The sequence below is a fragment of the Sminthopsis crassicaudata genome, chromosome X (assembly GCF_048593235.1).
Source record: "Sminthopsis crassicaudata isolate SCR6 chromosome X, ASM4859323v1, whole genome shotgun sequence".
In the NCBI taxonomy this organism is placed as follows: Eukaryota; Metazoa; Chordata; class Mammalia; order Dasyuromorphia; family Dasyuridae; genus Sminthopsis; species Sminthopsis crassicaudata.
In genome coordinates this window covers 87,648,335-87,672,054 of record NC_133623.1, presented here as the reverse complement: position 1 = coordinate 87,672,054, position 23,720 = coordinate 87,648,335, and the positions used below count along the sequence as shown (strand labels likewise).

The following is a 23,720-nucleotide window of genomic DNA, read 5'->3' as shown; positions in this document are numbered from 1 at the left end:
ACCGGGTAAGATGGCATCTCTTTTTCCCCCATCCTCGTTATGGGCTTTCCTCCCCCTCTCCCATGGAGTGGAGATCATAGAACTCAAGGGCTGTTTCGGACCTCTCCCATATAGCTTGGCAACCTGCCATTTAAATGCTCCTATACTGTCCCCTTCTCGGGGTATTATACTGTAGGGAGATTGGGGACTCAATCTTAATCTTCTCAAATCTCTGGAAAGTTTTCACCAACTTCTAAAACAGAACTTTGCCTGCATTCTGGACAAGGGGGCCCCTCTCCTCCCAGACTCTTTGTCTGCCTCTTAAACGAGCTGCAGCTTCCAGCCCTCAGGAAGCAAGCTTGTCCCATACATCTTAAAATGGGACTTGGTTTCCCTAATTTCTATCTGACCTGCATTAAAGCAGTGCTCCCCATCACTGCCTTTTATGCTTTTGCATGCTCATGCTCATGTTTACAAAAATGGGGGATTCCAAACTGCTCTCAGTTTTTTTTTTCCCGAGCCTCAGAGCACTTGTTTAAACTTTCATTAGCTCCTTGTGGGTGATGCTGTGGTAACCAGGCTATGTACTCTCACTTTCCTACCCAACCTTACAGGTGGGTGTTTTGGGCCAGAACTTGAAACAAGGTGCTAATTCTTATGTACTTAGTTCACAACTTTAAAGGGGTTCACACATTATTCACAATTCACACCTTTAGAGAACATATATAAGCAGGAGTTCACAAGCCCACTCATGGGCAAGCCCACTCTTGGACTTTTGGGAGATTCACAGTCAGAAACCCACAAGTCCACTCTCTGGGAGGAAGAGTTAAGATTTATTCCATCTTCCACCTTTGTTCTGGCTGGAGGCTGAAGGACAAACTTTTGGGTTCAGAGACATTCAGAGAGAGCTCTTGGAACCAAGGAGAGAGATAGGCCTCTTTTAAAGCTAACGGGGCCCAGGAAAAGAGACAAGACTTTGAAGGAGAAAGTAAAAGATTTGGACTTTAACTACTGGCTGCATTTGAGGTGATTATTGAAATTGAAACTAAGGCTGCCTCCAGAAGCTCCCCAAGAAACCTGCTCCCAGAGAACTTTACACTTTAGGTGGGAATGTTTTGATCCTAACTCCTAATTATCTCAAGTCCTAAGAACTTTTGCTCTTAGTACATTCCCATCTTTCTGGATTGTCATTCTATGCCACTGCCAACAACTAAAGGTTTTTTTCCTAGGTTTTAACCCTGGCCAGGTTGCAGCTTCAAGAAAGTCCTTAGGAATGAGGGCTGGGGAATAAAATTCTGAATCAAGGCAAATTAAATTGTTAAGAGAGTGAAGATAGTTTCTTTCTTTCTTTTCTCTTCTCATTCCCTGACTGCAGCAGGAAATGAGGAGTTAGAGGGAGAGACTGAAACTATTTGAAGTAATTTGGACTAATATTGGAGAGTGGGAAAGTGGGTGAATTATTGTTAAAATTTTAACTGTATCACTGTGTTTAAGATTTGTTAAAATTGGGATTGGTTAAAACTATTTAACTATTGCTGTATGTTTGAGGAATTTTTAGGAAACTTACCAGTCTGTTATGTGTAGGAATTTTGGTTCACTCTTGGGATTTATATGTTGAATGGTAATTTGATAATTTCTTTTCCGTGTAAAAAATGGAGGAAGGATATTGCTTGAAGCTGCTCAGGAAATTGGGAAACTGATATATTTTTTCTTAGGCACTTCTGCCCTGACTCCTATTTCATTAGTTCAGATTGAATTGGAAATTATTTAACTTCTTGCTTAAAATTTACTGGACTTTGATTTGCTGGATTGTGTTTTAACTTTGAAATCCCTTATTCTGCTGGAATTGCCCTGACAGACTCAGTTTTTGGGATTATTTTTTAGAAACAACCAGAAGTCAGAGACCTGTCCTGACCCTGGCAGTCTTTCTGATCTGTTTCTCCACTTTTGTTACCCCAGTTCCTGAATTACTATTTTAGCATTTTGATATCAGGACTCTAACAGTTTGGGGTTGCCTATCTTGGTCTAACTGCATAACTTGCTCAGAAATCTGGATCCTAGTAGTAGCTCCTGTTCCATAGAGAGGGGACAGGTGGAGCTACTCCAAGTCCCACTTTTTTCCTCTTTTGGAGCCCCTGACAGACATGGGGTGCCTCTCTTAGGACAGCAGAGCTGCCTTGAGCATTGCTACTCAGCAGAGGTTGAGTTTAATGCACAAACAACCACAGACCTCAGACTGTCCATCTCTGGCTGTGATGCTCCCCAACTGCAGAGGACCTGAACAGGGAGGGCTGTGTGTCTCCTTGCATGAGGAATGCTGCTTGATGCTAATTATGGGGTTATCAGGGAGAAACTGGTCCTTGCCATAAGTCCTTGCATTTTTGCATTTTTCTAATTTTAGTCTTGTTTATTTGCTTAATTGTCCTGACTCAGTTTCCCTAATTATCCTGACTCAGTCCTTCCTCAGTTTCTCTGCTTCTCAGTTCTGCAAAACCTCCCCTCCCTCTTTATCAGAATACTTGATAAGGATAAAAGATCTTATGTTTTAGAATATCAGAATGCTTCTCCACATTGGAATGTCAGATACTGTCCTATCTAGATGTCTTTTCCCATGTCCAGGGTGCCTCCCCCTGATTATGTCATCTCTCTCTCTGGAGGCTCACCCCACCCTGTCAGAGTCCTGTTCCTGATCTCAGTACTCTGACTCCGCCCCTGCCTCAGTCTAAGGATTTCAGTCTTTCTGATTTCCCATTTGGTGACTGTTTACCCTTTTATCCCAGGACAGTCAGAACACCTTGGGGGCTGGTAAGCTGGGTAGGCAGCTCTGATACTTTGCACTCCCTCTGACCCCTTCCATCCTTCCTCATAAAGAGTGGGGATAGTAGGAGGGAAGGTTCAGAACCTTTGCTTATTTTTCTGGTAAGATTGAGGAAGCAACCCTCTATTATTTTAGAAGGCAGCACAGACAGTTAAGAGATTTTGAAGAGTTTAAACTGCATTCTTATCTTGATCCACAGCACTGACAAGCAGGGATATGCCCATCCCTAGACCCTGCCTCACAAAAATATCAGTGGCTTGTTAAATCTATTAGACATCAAGGCCTCCTGCCTACTCTGACTCTCTAAGTCCACTGCCACTCTGAACCAATCCCAGGAGAAATTAGCTTTCCTGGAAATTAGAGTAAAGGGTCTAAACTCTAGGCTACTTAACATCTTTTTACTATAGAAAGAGACTTTTTTGCTCCTAGCATTTTCTCATACTTGTCTTTGATAGTTAGATGGGCCATCAGTCTTCTTACAGGCAGCCCACAGGAGGAACCTGATGCATTTCCTGCTAAAAAGCCCCTTTCCCATTGCCATCTCCACCCTGGATGACACCCCACTTTTAATCTGCCCCTGAGATCTGTTTTCTCTAGGCTTCAAACTTTGGATTCTCAACTGCCTTTCAGCGTGGAGAACATGGGACAACTGACTGGGGACGACTGACTGGGACAAACACCCCTTAGATGCCTTGCTGCCATCCCCCATACTTCATGCCCCACTTCCTGTTATGAACGCCCCAAAATCGTCCGACCCTTGCCAGCTCGAAGCAGTTAAGGAGAGATCATCACCCCTTTATCCCACATGCATTTGGAGGTGACTGCTTGAAGGGGGAATTAAGAGGGGAACTTGGAACTCTGAAAATCCTTGAAGGACAAAATCTCTTTCAACTCTGCCTCAATAAGGGACACTGCCCCAAGTCTTTTTCCTTTAAATGAATTTAAGTTTTGACTGCTTGAGGGGGGAATGAAGGGAGAACCCCAAAACTGACAATCCTTTTTTTTATAATATTATCCCTTTTATTCATTTTTCCAAATTATCTCCTCCCTCCCTCCACTCCCTCCCCCCAATGACAGGCAATCCCATACATTTTACATGTGTTACAATATAACCTAGATACAATATATGTGTGTAAATACCATTTTCTTGTTGCACATTAAGTATTAGCTTCCGAAGGTATAAGTAACCTGGGTAGACAGACAGTAGTGCTAACAATTTACATTCACTTCCCAGTGTTCCTTCTTGGGGTGTAGTTATTTCTGTCCATCATTGATCCACTGGAAGTGAGTTGGATCTTCTTTATGTTGAAGATATCCACTTCCATCAGAATACATCCTCATACAACATTGAAGGGTACAGAGATCTTCTGGTTCTATTCATTTCACTCAGCAGCAGTTGATGTAAGTCTCTCCAAGCCTCTCTGTATTCCTCCTGCTGGTCATTTCTTACAGAACAATAATATTCCATAACCTTCATATACCATAATTTACCCAACCATTCTCCAATTGATGGACATCCATTCATCTCCCAGTTTCTAGCTACAACGAAAAGAGCTGCCACAAACATTTTGGCACATACAGGTCCCTTTCCGCTCTTTAGTATTTCTTTGGGATATAAGCCCAATGACAGCAATGCTGGGTCAAAGCGTATGCACAGAAAACTGAAAGTCCTTAAAGGAGAAAACCTCCTTCTACTCTGCCTCAGTGAGGGGACTCCATCACAAGCACAAACCGTTTCATCTTTGTTATCTGGGTGGGGTCAGCTCAGTCCCAAAACTCATTGAATTCAATTCAAATTCTAGCCCTGGCTGAAACTCAGCCAGGAGCCAACCTGGGACTGAAGCCATGACCCCTCTTCACCCTGTTGCCAAAGCCCCCATTATAAAAGGGCCAGACTAAAACCCTCTCTTGTGGAGGTTCCAAACAGGGCAGCCCTACACTTGGCTCCCCAAGGGTCTCTGCCCTCTGAAATACTGTTTCCAGTGCCCTCCTCTCCTTATCCTCACCTATTTCCTTAACTAGGTTTTAACCTTATTTCCAATCCCCATAATAAACCTCTTTTATCAGTCCAGGTTATAGGGTCTGTAAATACCTTTAGAGAAAACTGCACTGCCAGAAAGGGAATTCTCAGAACTCCCTACCCTTGGGCCGCTACTAGACCTTATTTAACTCCCTGACCACCAGAAACACTCATTTCATTTGGGAACCCCAAATCCAAACCTCATTGCATTCTTTCTGAGATTATAGAACCCTGATTTGGCTTATATTGGACAACTTGAATGCTTTCAACTGATCAACTAAAAGAAAAAGAAGTTTGTTAAAAACCTACTGTTGCTCAGTTGATGGGTTGCTGTGCTATATAGTCCCCTGCCTAAGAGACTAGCTTTGGGAGCCTGTGCGTCTTCACAGGTGAATTGCCCAAGGCTTCAACTCTGCTTGGCTCCCTGCTGGGAGCTCTCCTCATTCCTGGCCCCTCTCCTCCTCCTCCTCCCACTGCCACCAGCACTACTACTATTGCTGCTTTTGGCACTCACTTTTCTCCTATGCCAGCAAGGCAGGCAGATGTGCTTCAGATAAATTCTGATGGGAAACAGGGATTTTGAGGCACAGAATACCAATTTCTTTCATATCTGAGCACAGGTTCAAGGACAGGAAATTGAACAGGAAGTGTAAAAGTTACAGGAATGTCACTTTAGTACTATCTGAACGACTCTAGGCAAGTCAGTTTTACTTCATTTGGCTCATTTGTAAAATATGGTGGAGAAGGAACTGAAAAATTACAAGAAGGCCCCACATGGTTCACAATGTCACGTGACTGAAGTGACTAATTATAACAGGGACTTCATCAGAGTTGTGGAGACCTTTCACTAGCTTCCTGTAGTAGGAGCAGGATTATGTAACTTTCTGGTGATGAGAACGATAGAAGATGACTGGGGATGTGCTAGAAAAAGATAATTTGGCAGCTGTGAAGAAGATGGAAAGATGAAGGAAGTGGGAATGTACTGCCTGGGGCAGCTGTTTGTGATGAAAAAGGGAAGATATGGAAATAAATGTAGCAATTATTTGAATATTTGGAGCAAAGGTTCCATGGTGATTTCAAAAATCTAATTTATTTTCTTATTATGGTATTTTAATTTTCCAAATGTATACAATGATTGTTTCCAACATTCACCTTTGCAAGCTCCAAATTTTTCTCCCTCCTTCCTCCACTCTCTCCTCCCTGGACAGGAAGTGATGCGATATGGATTAAATACGTGCAATTCCATATTCATCAATGGTGATATTGACAAAAGTTTGAAAATGATACAGTAGCATAATAATGGCAAAAGAAAAAAAAGAGAGAGAGAGAAAGGGTGAAAAGGAAAAGGGGGAAATGGGGAGAGAGGGTGAGACAAAAAAAGGAGAAGAGAAAATGAGAGACATGGGGGAGGAAATTATGAGGGAATCAAAAAAAAAAAGAATGAGTGACAAGGGGGGGCGGGGAGAGAGAAGAGGAAGCCAGATGCAGCTTCTTTGGAAACGTGCAATCCTGGAGTCTCACTGTGGTCTTGAGAATCACGAGCCCAATTGGTTTCCGGTTTTGATGATTGGCTTACTGGTTGTCCAATCATCTTCGCTGGTTCCTGTTGCTCGGAGGGTGGGTCCCATCTTGGAAGAAGTGAAATGGCGTCTCCTGAGCTCCAGCTCCTGAGGTAAATATTTCTCCTTTTAAAGACATGTTTTTTTACTTTTACTTTCCTCTTATTGTCATTTCCTTTAGTTACTTAGTGAACATAAGTCCTTTCTATGTTTCTCTGAAGAATTTTCCCTTTATTTTCAGTGCGTTATTTCAGTTCTTTTCCCGCCTCGATTCGGCCTCGTTTAGTTTTTCCTTTTCCTCAACCATTTAGAGGGATTTCAGTGTTTCTTTCTCGACATTGAGAATGTCATAGTGGATTCTCCTAGACAGGATCAGGGACATTTTCTGGCTTTTATATTGTTGGAATCAATGGCTCTTGAACCATTTCACTGACTTGACTTGCAAAATGTTCTATTGTTGTATGTTTCTTTTCTTCCGTTGAAGTTATTGGTAATGTGAACAATTTATTTGGACCTTACACCTTTTTTCTAGATAAACTCTGTGGAGAACACAGTGATCTTTTTCAATGGAAAGTCCCGAAGATGAGGTAAGTGTGACTTCTATTGTAAATGAATTTTAAGTATTAAAAAAATCCTTATCATTTCTGATCCTGTGGTAAAATGTTTTATGAATCCAAATTAACGAGCCAGGTAGGGAAGAGGGGATGTTAATCACTGGTTGGGTGTTTCTGATTCTTAATTCTTTGGCCACAGGGGGGAAAAAGGGGCTTTTGTGACATGTAACCCACTGAGATTGTATGACTCGTGCCTGTTACCATTAAGGCAATATCCAATGTGTAATAACAATTCGTGTTTCCTGATACACGCTGGTTGTGTGTGTATTGAAATGTTTGTTGACATAAGTTCACTTTTAAACATATTATTTTTAGTGTAAATATATCCTTTCTTAATTATACCCTGCTTGAGGGTAATTGGGGAAATGAAAGAGGGGAAAAGAATAAAAAAGGCTCACAGCAGAGAACAAAAGAACAATTTACAAGGAAGCAAAGAAAACAGGGACACTTACTAATATAATTTCTTCTACTAATATACACTTGTGTGTGTATACACTTTCTTAAACTGGTAATTTTTTGAATATATTTTTAATCTTCCCTAATGTTCTGTTGAACACTTGACAGTGTTCTCTTTGGTTTTATTTTGTTTCATATTTCTTTTTGATTTTTCTCTTTTGTTACTCTTTTAGAAATAAAATAATTTTTAAAAAATAAAGTGTATAGGGCATTCATAATTAATTAAATGAAAAGATGGTGACTCGTGAGTACGATGGTTTCCTTGACAATCATAAGGAATAAATTGTTGTAAACAGTGTAGTTCTAAATAAGACAAAAAAAATGCTCAAAATAAAACTTTAATTTTTTTTCAAAAAAGACTGTTTACAGCAGAAATGCTTGTTTTCAGTGCTATAATTCAGCCATTCCAGAAATGATAACTATATTAGCCAAATTACTAAATTGAAAATAAATGTATGCATGGACAAAGAAGAAACTTTTTAGATGACAGCATAGGATACAGAGTAATATTAAAAATTACTAGGTAATTTATTCATAAGGAAAGAAAGAACAATAGAAAAGAGAGAGAAAAGGATGGGGAGGGGAGGAAGAGATCTGCAAACTCCTTTGATCCAGGAAATATTAAATAAGATGTTTAAGGTCCTCGCACTTATTATATTAATAGATTTACTTCCCCTACACCAAATTCTACTTGAAAAAGGGAAAAGACTGGGAAATGGATGAAATAAGAGCAAAAAATGGAAACAGCTCAGGCACTCAGCAAAAACATGTTTCCTGAAAATAGACTCTATAATGTGACAAAAGTACAAACTCACTTTCTACCTCCACCTGCCTTTCAACTCCATGGGAAAGAGACATCTTAAGCCTAGTATGTGATATTATTTTTCTTGTCTTCCCTTTTTCTGACAAGGATGTCCACCATCTTTCTAGTCCCTCAGGCTTATAGCCTAGGACTCATTCTGAACTTCTCGGTGTCTCTTCCCCTCCATATCCAAGTTGGTGACCCAGTGTATTGATTTTACCTTCTTAACCCCTCTCAGATACTCCCTTTCTCTCCCCCTTGTACAGGCCCTCCTTATAATTTCACACCTAGAAATTGGCAATATCCTGACTTAAGTTTTTAACCACTCCACTCTAGTGACCTTTTAATCATTAGTGATTTTCCCAAAACACCATTTCAATAATGTCATCCTCTATTCTTTAGCTCCCCCACTCCGCATTAATAAACTCCAGTGGTAAGATCAACTACAAAATGCTTGGCCATTCAAAACCATCACAAAGACTTGTATACACCTGAAAAAGAAAAACCGTGGATTCGCTAACACTTGTATTTGGTTTTTCTTTTTAGGGTAGTGGCTGTTGTGAAGAACTGAAGCCATCATGCCCTGAGAGGTTAGTTAGTGTTTCTGACCAAAACCAAAATACATGGATTTATTTTAAAAGTACAAATACACCAAGGACGTTGTCCATCTAACTGCTGCTTTATATCTGTCTTCTGCTCTTTGTCCTTCAAAATCTTTGTGAAAGATACAAGGATATGAAGTGATGCAAGTCAGTACTGAGTTACATATGGAATAATGAACATTGTTTGAAACTATTTTAATATCATCTTTACTAACACTAAAGAAGCCAGTTTTCTGAAAACTTTCACTTGTTTTAAGTATAAATAAAGATTTAAAATTTTCTTTAGGAAAGAACATATGGATTGTGATGATGGACAGATTGTGGATGAATATATCAATCCATTTCATTCAGATGAAAATTCAGATTCTCTTGAAACAAAAAGCTTCTCAGAAGGTATGTTTTATCATAATTGTTTACATATTTGAAAGTTAACACTTGGGGCAGCTAGGTGGCACTGGATTCAGGAGGACCCAAGTTCAAATCTGGTCTCAGACACTTAACACTTCCTAGCTGTGTGACCCTGGGCAAGTCACTTAACCCCAATTGCCTCAGGGGGGGAAAAAAAAAAGAAAGTTAACACTCCTGGTTATGGGTAGAAAATTTGTTTTTCTTTGTATAAAACTACTTTTCATTGTTAAAATTTTAGTCATAGAAGAACTAGATTCATAGCCAGAAGGGATTTTCGAATTCTTCTAAACCCCTGATAGTACAGATTAGGAAACAGGTACTAAAAATAACATGGCTTACTCAAAATCATTTGTCTTTATTTGTCATTAATAACCTCTTTGGTATATCGGCCCTTAATTTAAACTACCGTGCAAATGAGTAATTTTTGAAATGGCTTTGATATAGGGAGGTTTTCTAAAGATCATTTTTTGTTTTATTTTAAGTTAAAAGCTGCTAGTTTTTATCCTGGAGAACTTTTGATTATTATTATTATTTTTTTGCCACTTCTTGGTTTGTCTCCTGACCTTGGTGTATGCTTTCAATATTTAACTTCATTTTCTACCCACTGTTCATTTAGACATTGGCTTTGGGGTGCATCAGCCATATTGGTAAGCTTTTAACTTACCTCAGTAGGGAGGGGAGCCTCACTTCTTGCTCATCTCTTTTTTCCTGGGCTTTGGTTTTCTAGTTCATTCAGGTTTTGCCTTATTTTCCTGTACTTGTAGACCTAGACACCTAAATGCTCTTACCAAAGTGTCCAGGAGCACTTGATCTGCCAAATCTAATAGTTATCCTTCTGCCCTCCACCTCAGTCCTAATCCTATTTTTATCTCTATGCTGCAATTGATACTCATGTTCTAGTATCTCCTCTTTTCTTGGACTTATTTTCCTGCCTCTCTCTATTTCTCGGTCTCTATCTCTATTTTTTTGTTTGTTTGTTTGTTTTTCTTCTTTATTATTCATATTTCACATCTACTTCTTGGCCTATGGGGGACCTTTCATTTCTCATCGTGATTATTGTGCACTAAAGGTTTCAATTTTCATCCATATACAGATGACACCCCGAGCTTTATATAATAAGCCCACTGTAACTTGCATTTCAGTCCCACATCAGCTGTCTGGTTTTACTCCTATTTTGTAAATGAGGAAACTGAGGCAGACAGAAGCTAAATGACTGTCTGACTTACAGATGCAGTCTCCTTTGTGTGCTTTCACTGATGAGAATGAGAGCTTCTTGAGTTCAGGGACTTGATTTTCCATTGTTGTTACCAGAACTTTGACGTTAGGCCAGAGGGAAGGTAATACTCCAAACCTGTGGTCTTGGAGAATAAAGCTAAACATTCTCAAATGACATGGGGAATTCTAAATCTTTGGATTGCTTTTTCCCTCTGAGGCTTTAGTTTGGGAAGAAGAATAAAGACAGAATATTAATGCTCCACCTTCCTTCCGTGGGTTTTTTCTAAAGAATTTCATTTTGAATATCACAGTTCTGGTTTTAGAGACTTACAGATTTCAAGTAAGAGTTTGTGATGAAGTCCCTTAGCATCTTGGAGCAAACTGCCATTTTATCCACTGGTTTTTAAAACTTTGTTTTTATTTCTGATATTCAGGGTGGATTTAGTGTTTTCACATAAATTGCATCACGATTGTTATTAAATTGTAGGTAATGTGGTTGTGCAACCAGAACCAAAAAAGAAGGACTACAAAGATGATTTCCAAGAGCCTGAAGTTAGGCACAAAAGGAGAATGAGGATTAAAACTTCCAAAAGACATGTTGGTAAGTAATTTAGTTTAAAATTAATTTCAAACTATATTTTGTAAAATAGCATAAAGAATGTTGAAAATCATTGAAAAGTATGCAGTAATAAAAAGAGACTACAATATTGTAAGTGGAAAGAACACTAAAAAAAATTGAACTCTTTCTTTAACCTTAAAGAATGGAGGAAAAGTATATTCTTCCTGTGGTGGAGGTAAAAATGAAGTGTCAGTTCCTGTGCCTGTGATGTTGAGGTTAATACCCAGGGTGAGAGGTATTTTTTCTGCAAGCAAACCTAAAGTGTTCAGGTGAATGTTATTCCCTGGGGTGGGTGGCCAGAACAAGTGGGTGGTGTCCAGGGTGGAGATGGTGACATTCAGGTATGGGGTCTTTGCCAATAGTGCCTCAGGTCAAAGATGTCCATTATGAGGAAAAAAAAGAACAGAAACGTGGAGAATTAATTTACTTAGGGAAATGGCCAGTCAACAAAATAGGAGAAATAATGGTCAGAGGGAGGGGAAACATCTTGAAAAGTAATAAGAGGATTAGAAATAGGAGAATGATGACAAAATAATGTGACAGGCAAAAAAGAAGAAATAATCAGAAAGAAGGAGCAATCAAGTGTCAAAATATTTGGAGATTCAAAGAAGGATAAAAACTGTTGGACTTAAGAAACTATGTAATTGGAAAGCTAAAGCAAACTGTCAATTAATAAACATTTATTAAGCACCTATTATTTACCAGGTGTTATGCTAAGCACTAAGAATACAAAGAAAGAAAAAACAGAAGCCTTTTGTCTCAAAAAAAAAAAAAAAACCCAAAACAACATGATGTCTAAAGGGGCAGTAACTTGCTATCTATATTTGAATATTTTAATACTTCAACATTCTTTTCCCTTTGCTCCCAAAATCCTTCCTTCAAATTTTGCAAGTCAGGTAAGTACCAGTTTTATTCTGTAAGATTTAAAATGTTCCTAAAACCCTTGTTTGTGGCCTACTTTTGATCTGGTTTGATATGAGTAAATTGGTGTTAACTACGGGCTGTAGTACAATCTAGTGTTCTGTCAGGAAATAATCATCCTGACAAGGGCTCCTTAGTTGACCTTTCTATCCATATGTTTCATGTAACACCGTAAACAGATTGCTTTGCTATCTTTCTCAAGGTTATTTTTTTCATTATTGTTATGATTAATTTTATAATTATAACATTTTTGACAGTACATATGCATAGGTAATTTTTTACAACATTATCCCTTGTACTCCCTTTTGTTCCGAATTTTTCCCCTCCTTCCCTCCACCCTCTCTCCTAGATGGCAGGCAGTCTCATATATATTAAATATGTTGTAGTATATCCTAGGTATAATATATATATATCTATATATCTATAGATATATATTTATATACAGAACCAAATTTTGTTGTTGCAAAGGAAGAATTGGATTCAGAATGTAAAAATAACCTGGGGAGAAAAACAAAAAAAATGCTAACAGTTTACACTCATTTCCCTGTGTTCCTTCTCTGGGTGTAGATAATTCTGTCCATCATTGATCAATTGGAATTGGATTAGCTCTTATCTTTGTTGAAGACATCCACTTCCATCAGAATACATCCTCATATAGTAGTATTGTTGTTGAAGTGTATAATTATCTCCTAGTTCTGCTCATTTCACTCAGCATCAGTTGATGTCTCTCCAAGCCTCTCTGTATTCATCCTGCTGGTCACTTCTTACAGAACAATAATATTCCATAACCTTCATATACCATAATTTACCCAACCATTCTCCAATGGATGGACATTCATTCATTTTCCAGTTTCTAGCCACTACAAAAAGGGCCGCCACAAACATTTTGGCACATGCAGGTCCCTTTCCCTTCTTTAGTATTTCTTTGGGATATAAGCCTAGTAGTAGCACTGCTGGGTCAAAGGGTATGCACAGTTTGATAACTTTTTGGGCATAGTTCCAGATTACTCTCCAGAATGGTTGGATTATTTCACAACTCTACCAACAATGCATCAGTGTCCCAGTTTTTCCACATCCCCTCCAATATTCATAATTATTTGTTCCTGTTGATGAGGAGTAAATTGTGGTCTAAACAGAGATGGGTCAGTTCCTTTTCTCTCTCTCCTTCCTTCCCCAAAATAACCAAGGGTGGGTTCGGCAGCAAAGGAATTTGCTACTTAATGCTGTATGGAAACATAGTATTTACTGATTAGAATGGAAATACCGGAGAGCTGGTGGGCAAAATGGCTGCATGGTACAAGGCCCATTTTGCAAAGAGTAGATTTTTGAGTTCTCTCTTTTATACAAGAGCACAATCATTTAGATGCAGTGATGTAAGGAGGTTCCTGAGAGTGATGTAAATAAGATAAGGATTCTCTTGTTATCTTTTGAGTAGAGACAGAAGTCTCTTCCCCTGCGGTGACATTTGGTCTGTTTGAGCAGATTAGAATGGGGGCTGTAAAACTCCAACCAGCTCAGATAGCCCAAACTAGTTTGACCACATCAAAGTCCAAGTCCCAAATGGAGTTGGAGATAAAACAAAGAATATCAAGGGGCTACCGCCCTCAACACTGTCATCTTAGCCAATCTGACAGGTGTGTAGTGGTATCTCAGAGTTGTCTTAATTTGCATTTCTCTGATTAATAATGACTTGGAACATCTTTTCATCTGGCTAGAAATAGTTTCCATTTCGTAGTCTGAGAATTGTCTGTTCATATCCTTTGACCATTTATCAATTGGAGAATGGCTTGATTTCTTATAAATTAGAGTCAATTCTCTATATATTTTGGAGATGAGGCCTTTATCAGAACTTTAACTGTAAAAATGTTTTCCCAATTTGTTACTTCCCTTCTAATCTTGTTTGCATTAGTTTTGTTTGTACACAAACTTTCTCAAAAGTTACAGCTCATTATTATGAAGAAATGTAGTCAAATTTTAGTCATGATGAATTATTTCGGGATAGTTTGTGATTAGAAATCCTTCATTATGATTATTTTTCCCAGAATGTCTTTCTTCTTTCTGTTAAGGTTTTGTCAGGTTAGTTGTGTCTGTTCGTGACCACATTCAGGGCTTTTTTGACAAGAATTCTGGAGAGGTTTACTGTTTCCTTTTCTAGCCCACTTTAAAGGTGAGGAAACTGAGGCAGAAATGTATGATGAGATGTCTCCCAATGACAAAATTTGTCAGTTTCTGAAAATTATGAAACTTATCCACAATTTTGAGTAAGTATGCAACAGTAAAATGATGGGAATATATATATCTTTGTAAATTCCTATTGATTAAGCAAATAGGATATGGCCAAAAAGATACTGAGTTATAAAAATGCAGTTTCCAGGGTTTTATGGAATTTTAAATTGTATTTGTGAACAGACTATGTTTATAATTTATTTGTTTAGGGGAAAGACTTCATCACATTGTGTGCTGTACTGCTTGTGCACAAGAAGTGAACCTTTATGAGGATTCGGTGTATAGACATCCTGCATTGAATGTTCTTATTTGTGAGGTATGTAAGTTATGCAGTGGATGATGATTATCTGTAAACTATTTTTCCTTTTGTTTGGGAATAAAGGACAAATTCTCCTGTTCAAGTAAGACATCTTTTTTATTTATAGGAATCCTGTAATGATTCATTTTAAAAGTGAAGATTCTCTCTTTAGAAGTGAGATGTAATAAGTGCTGAACTTACAGTTTTAAACAAACTTCAGTTTTTAATATACATGGGGACAAACATAAAGACTCTCTGTGCTCGACCTGTTCAGATCAGTCATAATGGGCTACAAAATATCTTGATCCTATCATAGTGAGGTAATTTTTACCCTTTTTGATTATTAAGAACATTGTTAATTAAAAAAAACAAACTCAGTCCTATTCATGTTTGATAGTATATGTAAATTTTGCTTTCAATAGTTCCTACTTCTGGTGAGAGGAAAACATTTCAAATTACCTCTTTGGGGATCAATATTTGTTGAAATAATAAAAGTAGTTTTAATAACAGCTTCTTTTCCTTACCACTTTAAGATTTATAAAGGGCAGTACACATGTAAACTTGTTTGGTGCACAATAACCCTGTGAAGCTGTCTTACCGTATTATGTTTTATTTATTAACTGAGAATGCATGTTATTTGAGAAAGGACTTCATCTGAAGTCTTTCAGACTCTATCACCATATAGAGTGTGTTTGAGTGCATCAAAAGTTGTGTTTTTGATTGTTCCTTGGATGCTGCTTATTTTCCATTTATCCATTTGCGCAATTTTTTCCTTTGAACATGTTTTGAATTTTCTTTAAATCAGCTTATCAGTTAACAAAGTGAATTCTTCATAGACATTTTGTTCCTCTGTTCCCCATGATATGTCATTACTTTGTTGGCAGTTCTTTACTTTTGCAAAATATTTCATTTTTTCACTGTGACTAAAGTTATCACCCCAGTTTTGTGTTTCAATGTAGTGTATGCTTAGTGGATTTAAGCATTTTAAAATTTGTGCTGTGTGAACGTTAATATTTTAACAGATTTAAAACATTTAGAATTGAATGTTAATTCCTTTTTTAGAGCTGCTACATGCATGTAAGTGATGACATAAGCCATGATTCTACTAGACCTGATAAGCACTGCAGGTAGGAATATATCTCCCAAAATAGAAAACATTCCTCTTTTGGGGATCTATTAAATGGATTTATTTATTTATAATTTATTTTATTTATTCTCTCATTGAGTCCTCATTGTGTTGTCAAATGTCAGAGATTATAGCATATATTCAAAATGAGATGGATACTAATTTTAAATTTATAACTACCGATGTTTTCTCATTGAAGAGAAAGAGGCATTCAACTTATTAAGGTTTCATTTTTCATTTGGATTCAGGTCTTCATGAGCTGCTCGGGATTTTGCCAGGCATTGTTAACCAGGTTCCTTTGAGTAAATTCCAGGGTATCTCTGAACTTAAACATTGAAAAAATGTATGCATTTAATGTAATTGACATTTAAAATTAAATCTCTTTAAGGAGTTAAAAAAAAATTCAGACTAAAGGCATCATTATACCACAAAGCTGTCCATAACACAAAAAAATACTAACAAAGTCTAGTTCATATTGAATTTCTAACATAACTTCCACAATCATATTATTTGTTATCGAGTCATGTCAGTGGTCTCTGAAATTTTAAAAAATAAATTTATTTTTAATACACATTGTTTTATGACTCCTGTTGGGAGAGAAGAATCAGAATAAAAACCACGGGAGAGAAAAAAAACTGAAAAAAGATGTGATCATAGCATGTGCTGATTTACATTCTATCTCCATAGTTCTTTTTCTGGGTGCAGTTGGCATTTACTGTTTAAAATCTATTGGGAAGACTTTGGATCCCTGAGCCACAGAAAAGAACCAAGTCTTTCCTAGTTCCATTGCATGTTTATGCATTCCTGGTTCAGCATCACTTCTTGTAAATCTTGACAGGTCTTTCTAAAATCAGCTTCATCATTTTTTTTATATCACAACAATATTGCGTTACTTTCATACACCACTTTGTTCAGCATTTCCCTAAATGGTGAGCATCTACTCAGAATTTGGCCTGAGATTTCTTGAAAAGTACTGGGGTCTCTAACTACTGGGGCCTCTAGTACACGGTGTGCAAGGGCTGCATCATATCCAAGGGACCAGGAAACAGATTCAGGAAGGCTGACAGTCTGGTGATCCCAGTTTGTTTTCTGTCTCCCCTTTGGGGATGTACTGAAGTCAAGGGGTGGCATTTTTTTTCACTCTGACCTTCTTGGCTTCCTTTCTTTTCAATAACTAAGTACTTACTTCCTTAATTCCTCTCAATTTAACCCTTTAGACTTGTTCTCTTCTAGTTTATACTTTTTAAAATACGCTTTATGCTCTTCCAAGATTTTTTTCAGGGATCTGAGAACAAATCACATTTTTTTCAGCCTCCAAATATAGCCACTTTGATACTGTTGTCCTTTTATAAATACACCTCAATCTTCCCTGTTACTACAATAACTTTTATCTTTAGAAAGTAACTTTTTTCCCCTACTTTTTTTTATTTTTCTTTTTCCTCACGTTTCCTTTATGGTTTTTTTTTTGACTCGGATTTTTTTTTTTTATGTGATAATTTTGCTCTGGTCTTCTGTTGTCTTCAATTTTGGTGCTGCTTGCTGCTGGCTTTCAGGACTTAGGGTGTGAGATGGGGACAGGAGTGGTGAGGGTCTGGTTTCCCTGATGGCCTTCCTCGGGTGTGGAGTTCATTTAGCTCATTAGACTGCCCTATGAGTGGGTGGGGTGGGGTAGGGTCTTATTGATGGTTTCTGTGGTAACAGAATCTTGCTGGTGGCTGATTTTGGAGGATGGTGCAGATGTTAGTTACAACTAACTTGTCTAGTTTTCAATTGATGGCACTGAGTGCAAGGATGGGGGGGGGGGCTTTTGGTATTGATGCCCTTTCAAAGAACAAACTTGGCTGCAATGACCTACCCTGTGGATGTGGAATTAAGCAATAAGAACATGAATTAATTAAATTTTATTTTAATTAAAGTTTACAGTTCACCTTAAATTTCCTGTCCCTTTACCTTTGCATTGCTCTGAAATCTTTGTTATTTTGCTTCTCAAAATCCCTATCTTCCATCAACGTTTTGCTGAAGTAGTTGTGTCTCACTGGGGTGAGAGGAACACAAGTGTCAAATGCAGTAGTAGTAGTAGTAATTAGTGGTAGTAACAGATGATAGTAGTGGTAGGTAGTAATAGTAGTAGTAACAGATGATAGTGGTAGGTAGTAATAGTAGTAGTAACAGATGATAGTAGTGGTAGGTAGTAATAGTAGCAGTAATAGTAGTTCCTAGTCTTGGTAGTAGTAGTAATAGTAAACAGACCTCATAGCAAGGGGCCCGAGCAGAGTTCCAAATTTAAAGCAATTCACCTGTGAGTACCCACCCTCTCAATAAATAACAGACTCTTAGGCAGGTGAGCCATCACCTTCTTCAAAAGGAGACCGCAATGTATCGCCCTCACCCCAAGAACAAGGCACCAGCCAAATCTTGACATCTTTGCTGATCAAAATAGAGACTCCCCCTTGCCACTTGGGTACAACAGGCCTTGTTTCCATAGCAACCCAGGAGGAGGGCCCAGCCCAGCAACAAAATATTGGATATTTTATTTATTTTACTTTTGATGGGATTGAATGGTATTTTCTTAGATTTGGACAAACTATCCTGCTGATATATCTGTTAAGTTCTTGTTTTTCATTCAGCAACTTGTGAATTTCCTCCATCATTTGCCTCAAACCAGTCTTTGAAATCAAACTTTGCACTCAAAACTTAGGTGTTTCTTGGTAGAGGGCAATATATTTTACGGTATCTAAATTCTAGTTTCTCCTTCAATATTAGTTCACATGTATTTTGTATTTAAATTCGTGTGTTTGTGTGTTTTGTCTCCTCCCTAGAGAATCTATATTCCTTTAAGGCAAAGCCTGTTATATATGTGTCTTTTGCTTTATTAATAATAACACAAAGTCTTCCCTATATTCATTAAGTGCTTTTGGTTCTCTTCCTACAAGACACATTTTGTCCTTTTAGCTTCAATGAGAGTGTATTTGACAATTTTTAAATTGAAAACGTATTTATTCAACATTTAGTATTTGCAAATATCTTTTAAAAATTGGACACTAGCATCACTGAGCTGGAAAAGAAACATTTAGACTAATAATAATAATATGATAATGATGTTAATGATGATAATGATACCTGATATGTTTATAAGGACTGGATGCTAAGTCACAACAGTCCTGAAACATAGGTGCTATATTACATTTGAGGAAACCAAAGCAAATAGACATTAAATGACTTGCCCAATGTCAAAATATCACTGATGAGATTGTGGTGGCAAAAACAGGTTCAGAATAACATGAGACAAATTCCCAATGGCTGTTCTCTATCAAAATAAAGTTATAATTAGGAGAAGAGATGACAAAGCAGAGATAAAATAGGCCCCTTAAGTGGCCCATAAGGAATAGAGTTGGGAGAGCATCTACTTGGAAAGCAAAGGAACTTGGCAGAATCCATGAAAGGGATTTATCAGGAGGTCTAAGGGTGCCATTGATGGGTAGGTTAGATTCACAGAGGAGTTCAGTAGAATCACCAGAGTTAGAGTAAGGACAACAGCACCACTAGAGAGAGAAGACACTATGAGTAGGGAGAAAGAAGAACCTCCTGGTGGGCTTAGTCAGGACCAACTTGGCAAAAGATCTTTATCCTAAGCAGATCTTTTATAAGGGAAATACAACCTTGGGGATATCTCAGGGATAAAGGCAGGAACTCAAAGGGGTGAAGATCAAGGAGGAGAGGAAGTGTGAGGGAAGTTAAAAGTGGGGGGAATCAAGGAACTAGATGGAATACCCCTGGCAGACCAGGGCCAGGACCTGTCTAAAGATATGATAATCAGCATCTCTAAAGGTTGTTTAAAGATGCACAGGGTTTGAGGAATGGATAAAAGAGTTTCATCCTCACAATTATTCTATAAACAGAATACTCTTATTGGAATTATTCTGATAAGAGTCAGATGAGCTTCTTCCTGAGCTTACAACAACCTGTGAAGTATGTCAAAACTAGCCAGGTCAAGTGCTTGTTTAGGGATGCATAGCTACTTTGAATTTACTGGACTAAAGCTAAGGCTCCATATTCTGTGCCACAAAGGTGCTTGCAAAATATCTGCTTCATAATTAAACTCACTTTCATTTTCTATTGAGAAATATCACATTGTTTTCATTAAGTTCCACTTGCCCCATTGCAATTTTCAATGCATTGTGTTCTTCAGTGTACGTTTCTTTTTTTAAAAGAGTTCTTTTTAGTGAAATTCCCAGTTTTTCTTTCTAAAATCTTTTTTTTTTCATAAATGCATTTTTGCTATCAAGATGTTAACTTTTTTCATGATTTTCTTGCATCACTTTAATTTTTTCCCCCAATTTTTCTTCTACCTCTTTGCTTTCCTGTTGGGATCTTTTTTTCAATTATTTTTCAGGGATTCTTTGTGGAATGTGAGACTAATTCCCATGTTTTTATGACCTTGAAAGTGGAAGTTTTGACTGTGTTGATATTTTCTGATTTTCTGTTTTGATCTTGTCACCAGAGTAATTTCTTATGGTCATGTTCCTTTTTGTTGTTTACTGATTGGTCTTCCCAGCCTATCTTCAGTTGTACCTTTGTAATAAAATTGGGTCCTGAATGAAGAGAGCATTGCCCCAAGCTTCATGTTTTTGTTCTGTGGGTTCAGAGCTGTTTCTGGGCATCTGTAGGTTTTCTGCTTTTCTAAGGTGTTATGATCTAAGGAGAGCTGTAATCACTGGTTTTCTGGTCTGAACTTTTAAAAATCTGTGAGTGACCATAAGCTCTCTTTGCTGAACTGGATCTGCGAACGACCCCCTTGGGTGCTAGTCTTTCTTGTTGCCTTAGCATGGTAATGTGGATCTCCATTTGGCCAATGCAACAGAGTCCTGGACCCAGTGCCATCTAAGGATCCACTTTCTGAGGAGTTTCTCAGTCCTTCCTGAGAGCCCTGCAAATGTCAGCTGCTGCTGATTCTGTACCCTTTCAAGGTCATGTGTGGGAGGCCCAGGAATGGCTACATCAATTTGGTTTTATCCTTTCCATTTGTTGCTTCTTTCCATTCCACAATTAATTTGGGGCCGTATTTTAAGGTTGTAAAGATGTTTCATTAAGAGAGGTTGGATAAATTCCTGCTTTTACTTTTATAATTATATGAATAATTTAAAAGAATATATGTTGAGGTATATTTAGTTATATTAAGGTATGTAAATTTTTCTGTAATTAGTAATTTTCTAAAGTCTTTAAATAGTTGACTAAGAATGATGCTTAAATTTTTTTTATTTGTTTTTTACATTTCAGATGGTGTGCAGAAGGTGGAGATTTAATTATTTGTGGTTTCTGCCATAATGCTTTTTGTACAAAATGCATTCGGCGCAATCTAGGGGAAGAGGAGCTGTCAAAAGCAATAGATGAAAACATTAAGTGGAATTGTTACATTTGTCAGCCGGAGCCTTTATTGGATTTGACTGCCATATGTAACTGTGTATTTGACAATTTATCAAACTTAGATCAGCAGTGTAAAAAGAAAAAGTTAGTAAGTGAAAAGAGTGATAACACATGTGACCAGTCAGAGAAATTAAAACATGGAAGTTGTGCTGAAGACACACATCAGGTAAATAATCCTTCCCCTGCTATTGCACCACACCCTTTTCTCACATTACAGATTCCAGAAGCCTTGATTGGGAAGGCTAAAGCATTGTTTGAGAACGTGAGAGAAACTGGCCTTAGTTTTCTGAAATATTCAAAACAAACATCAGAACTTAGCTCAAGTGAGAAGTACTGTTACTATGAAATTACGAGATATATGAAAATGGAGATATGTAATGCCCTGAAGGCCTTGGAAGATTTCCTGAATAATGAAGTGATTAAATTGGTTAGAGAGATGGACAAAAGTAATGAAGAAAGAGAAAAGGAGAATGTTTAGAAAAATACTAAAATTCTTAAGATTTCTTTGTTAGGATTGGGTAAGAGATAGTTCCTTGTTCATAGCTACACTGTGAGGGCACCCGCTCTGTCCAGTCAGATTTGTTATGTTTGGGTAGGTAACCCTCGGTTTGTTTTCTGTAAGCCGCCTCCTGTTACTGCCAGTCTGCCCTGGTCAGGGGAGATGCCCAGGGCTCCTGAGACGTGATCAAATAAAGGCTTGTGTTTTCTCCTTTGAAATGCCTCTCTTTTTCATGGAGTTGGTGGACTTCTGACCCACCCAGTTTTAGTGGCTCTTCTGGGATAAGTGGGCAGAGCAGGGAAATCTGAGAATCTCTGAAGGTTGTGCATACCTTTGGACAATCTCGGGTAAGGTAGGCAGGGGGAACGTCCCTGGGATTGGATTATGGTAGGCATTCTTCTAGGGTGGAAGCAGCAGCCACATGTGCATGGAAAAGCTAAAGGGTCCTGTTGCTCCAGTGAAGTTCCTGAGAGAAAGGGACAGGATATCTGGGCTGGGGCAGAGGCTGTGATTCCATCATTCCCGTCCCAAAGAACGGAGACCCCAATTCATTTGGGGCTGGAGATGCAGGGCTCATCTTCCACAATGGCTTCTGACTGATCAGGGTGGAGATGGAGGTGACTTGTGTCCAATTAGCATCCAAAGGTGAGATAACCCTTGCAGAGGCTGAGATATGCAGTGATATCCCTCCTGCAAGGCCATGTGAAAAATGACTGAGGCAAGTCTGGAAGACAGAAATCTTATTACATTAAACCTGGGGACGTTGGGGTTACAGTACTATCACCCCCTGCAGATCAAAATGTGCTCAGGTTTCACAGTCCCATTAGACACGGTGAGATTGACAGAATCATTGGCAGCCGTGAAACAACAGATGGTCACCAAAACTGGGAGTGAGGTAGTCTATGGAGGGTGAGTGGTCACCATGGGCAACATCTTGATTTACCTTCAACAAATAATAGAATAAACGCTAGGTCCATAAGGGTGAATAGATCATTGTCCATGTTTTGAAAACAAAAAGCTTTAAAAATAAAAACATAAACCAAGAAGTGTAATGCAGGAAGTTATACCTGATAACTCCACAGACATTCCTGAGACAGCTAATGAAATACCAGGTAACTGTGATGTTCTCTTCTCTAAATTGTAATCGTTTTCTGTGAGCAGATCTCTTGGGGAGCTTCTGGAAGCAGCCTTAGTTTCAGTTCAGTTCAATAATCCTAAATACAACCAGGGGATAAAGTCCCAATCCTTTACTGTCTCTTTCCAAATCTCTCCTTCACTTGGGGCTCGGCTAGCCTTCCTCTTTCCTTGGTTCTCAGGAGCTCTTGTCCTAATGTCTCCAGCCAGCACAAAGGTAGGCGGGGGAATGAATCAGACTCCACCTTTAAGAGTGTGGGATTGTGGGTTTCCTGGAAGTCAATCCTACTTGTGAATCTCCCAAAGTCCTCTCCTTATGTTGATTTTCAAAAGCCTCAAGTTAGTGAAAAAAGTAAAATGAAAACTGAAACTTCCAAAGGACATGTTGGTAATTTAGTTCAAAATTAATTTCAAAGAATATTTTGTAAAAATAGTCTGAAGATCTGCACTAATGTAATGAGGCTACAATATTGTAATTGGAAAGAACAAAAAGACATTGAACACTTTCTATAACCATAAAGAATTGTGGAAAGTATATTCTTCCTGTGATGGAGATAAAAATGTAGTGGCAGTTCCTGTGCCTGTGATGGAGGTGTTAAGACCCTGGGTCTTTCCCAGCAAGAAAACCAGGAGTGTTCAGGTTAATGTTATTCCCTGGGTTGGGAGGTGGGGGTGGGGTGGGTGGGTGGAGGTTGGTGACCAGAATAAGAGGGCTGTTGTCCAGGGTGGACATGGGCCCTTTACTAATAGTGCCTCAGGTCATAGATGTCCATTATTATGAGAATAAAAGTAAAGGAATGGGGAGAATAACGTACTTAGAGAAATGACCAATGAGCACAATAGGAGAAATAATGATCACAGAGAGGAGAAACATCTTGAAAGGTACTAAAAGGATTAAGAATAGGAGAATGATGACAAAATAATATGACAGAGAAAAAAGAAAATAATCAGAAAGAGGGAGCAATCAAGCGCCAAAACTTTTTGAGAATCAAGGAAGGAT

General features: G+C 38.2%; 1 protein-coding gene and 1 long non-coding RNA gene across 10 annotated transcripts in view; one reads left to right on the top strand and one right to left on the bottom strand.

The window, feature by feature from the left end:
- LOC141548957 (uncharacterized) overlaps positions 1-23,720 on the bottom strand; it is a 1,406,018-nt gene that overhangs the window by 266,017 nt on the left and 1,116,281 nt on the right. The gene's annotated exons all lie outside the window — the stretch shown is intronic.
- LOC141549251 (transcriptional regulator ATRX-like) lies at positions 6,433-21,804 on the top strand. 2 transcript variants are annotated; one of them, XM_074278693.1, is made up of 8 exons: positions 6,433-6,489; positions 6,909-6,963; positions 8,795-8,838; positions 9,137-9,243; positions 10,961-11,074; positions 14,449-14,555; positions 15,600-15,664; positions 20,941-21,804. In XM_074278693.1, exons 2-8 carry the CDS (start codon positions 6,943-6,945, stop codon positions 21,563-21,565), a joined length of 1,083 nt encoding a protein of 360 aa, XP_074134794.1. In that variant the 5' UTR covers positions 6,433-6,489; positions 6,909-6,942; the 3' UTR covers positions 21,566-21,804. The 2 variants fall into 2 exon arrangements, 1 of the variants encoding a protein (XP_074134794.1); XR_012484296.1 differs by lacking the exon at positions 9,137-9,243 and having other exon boundaries at positions 6,437-6,489.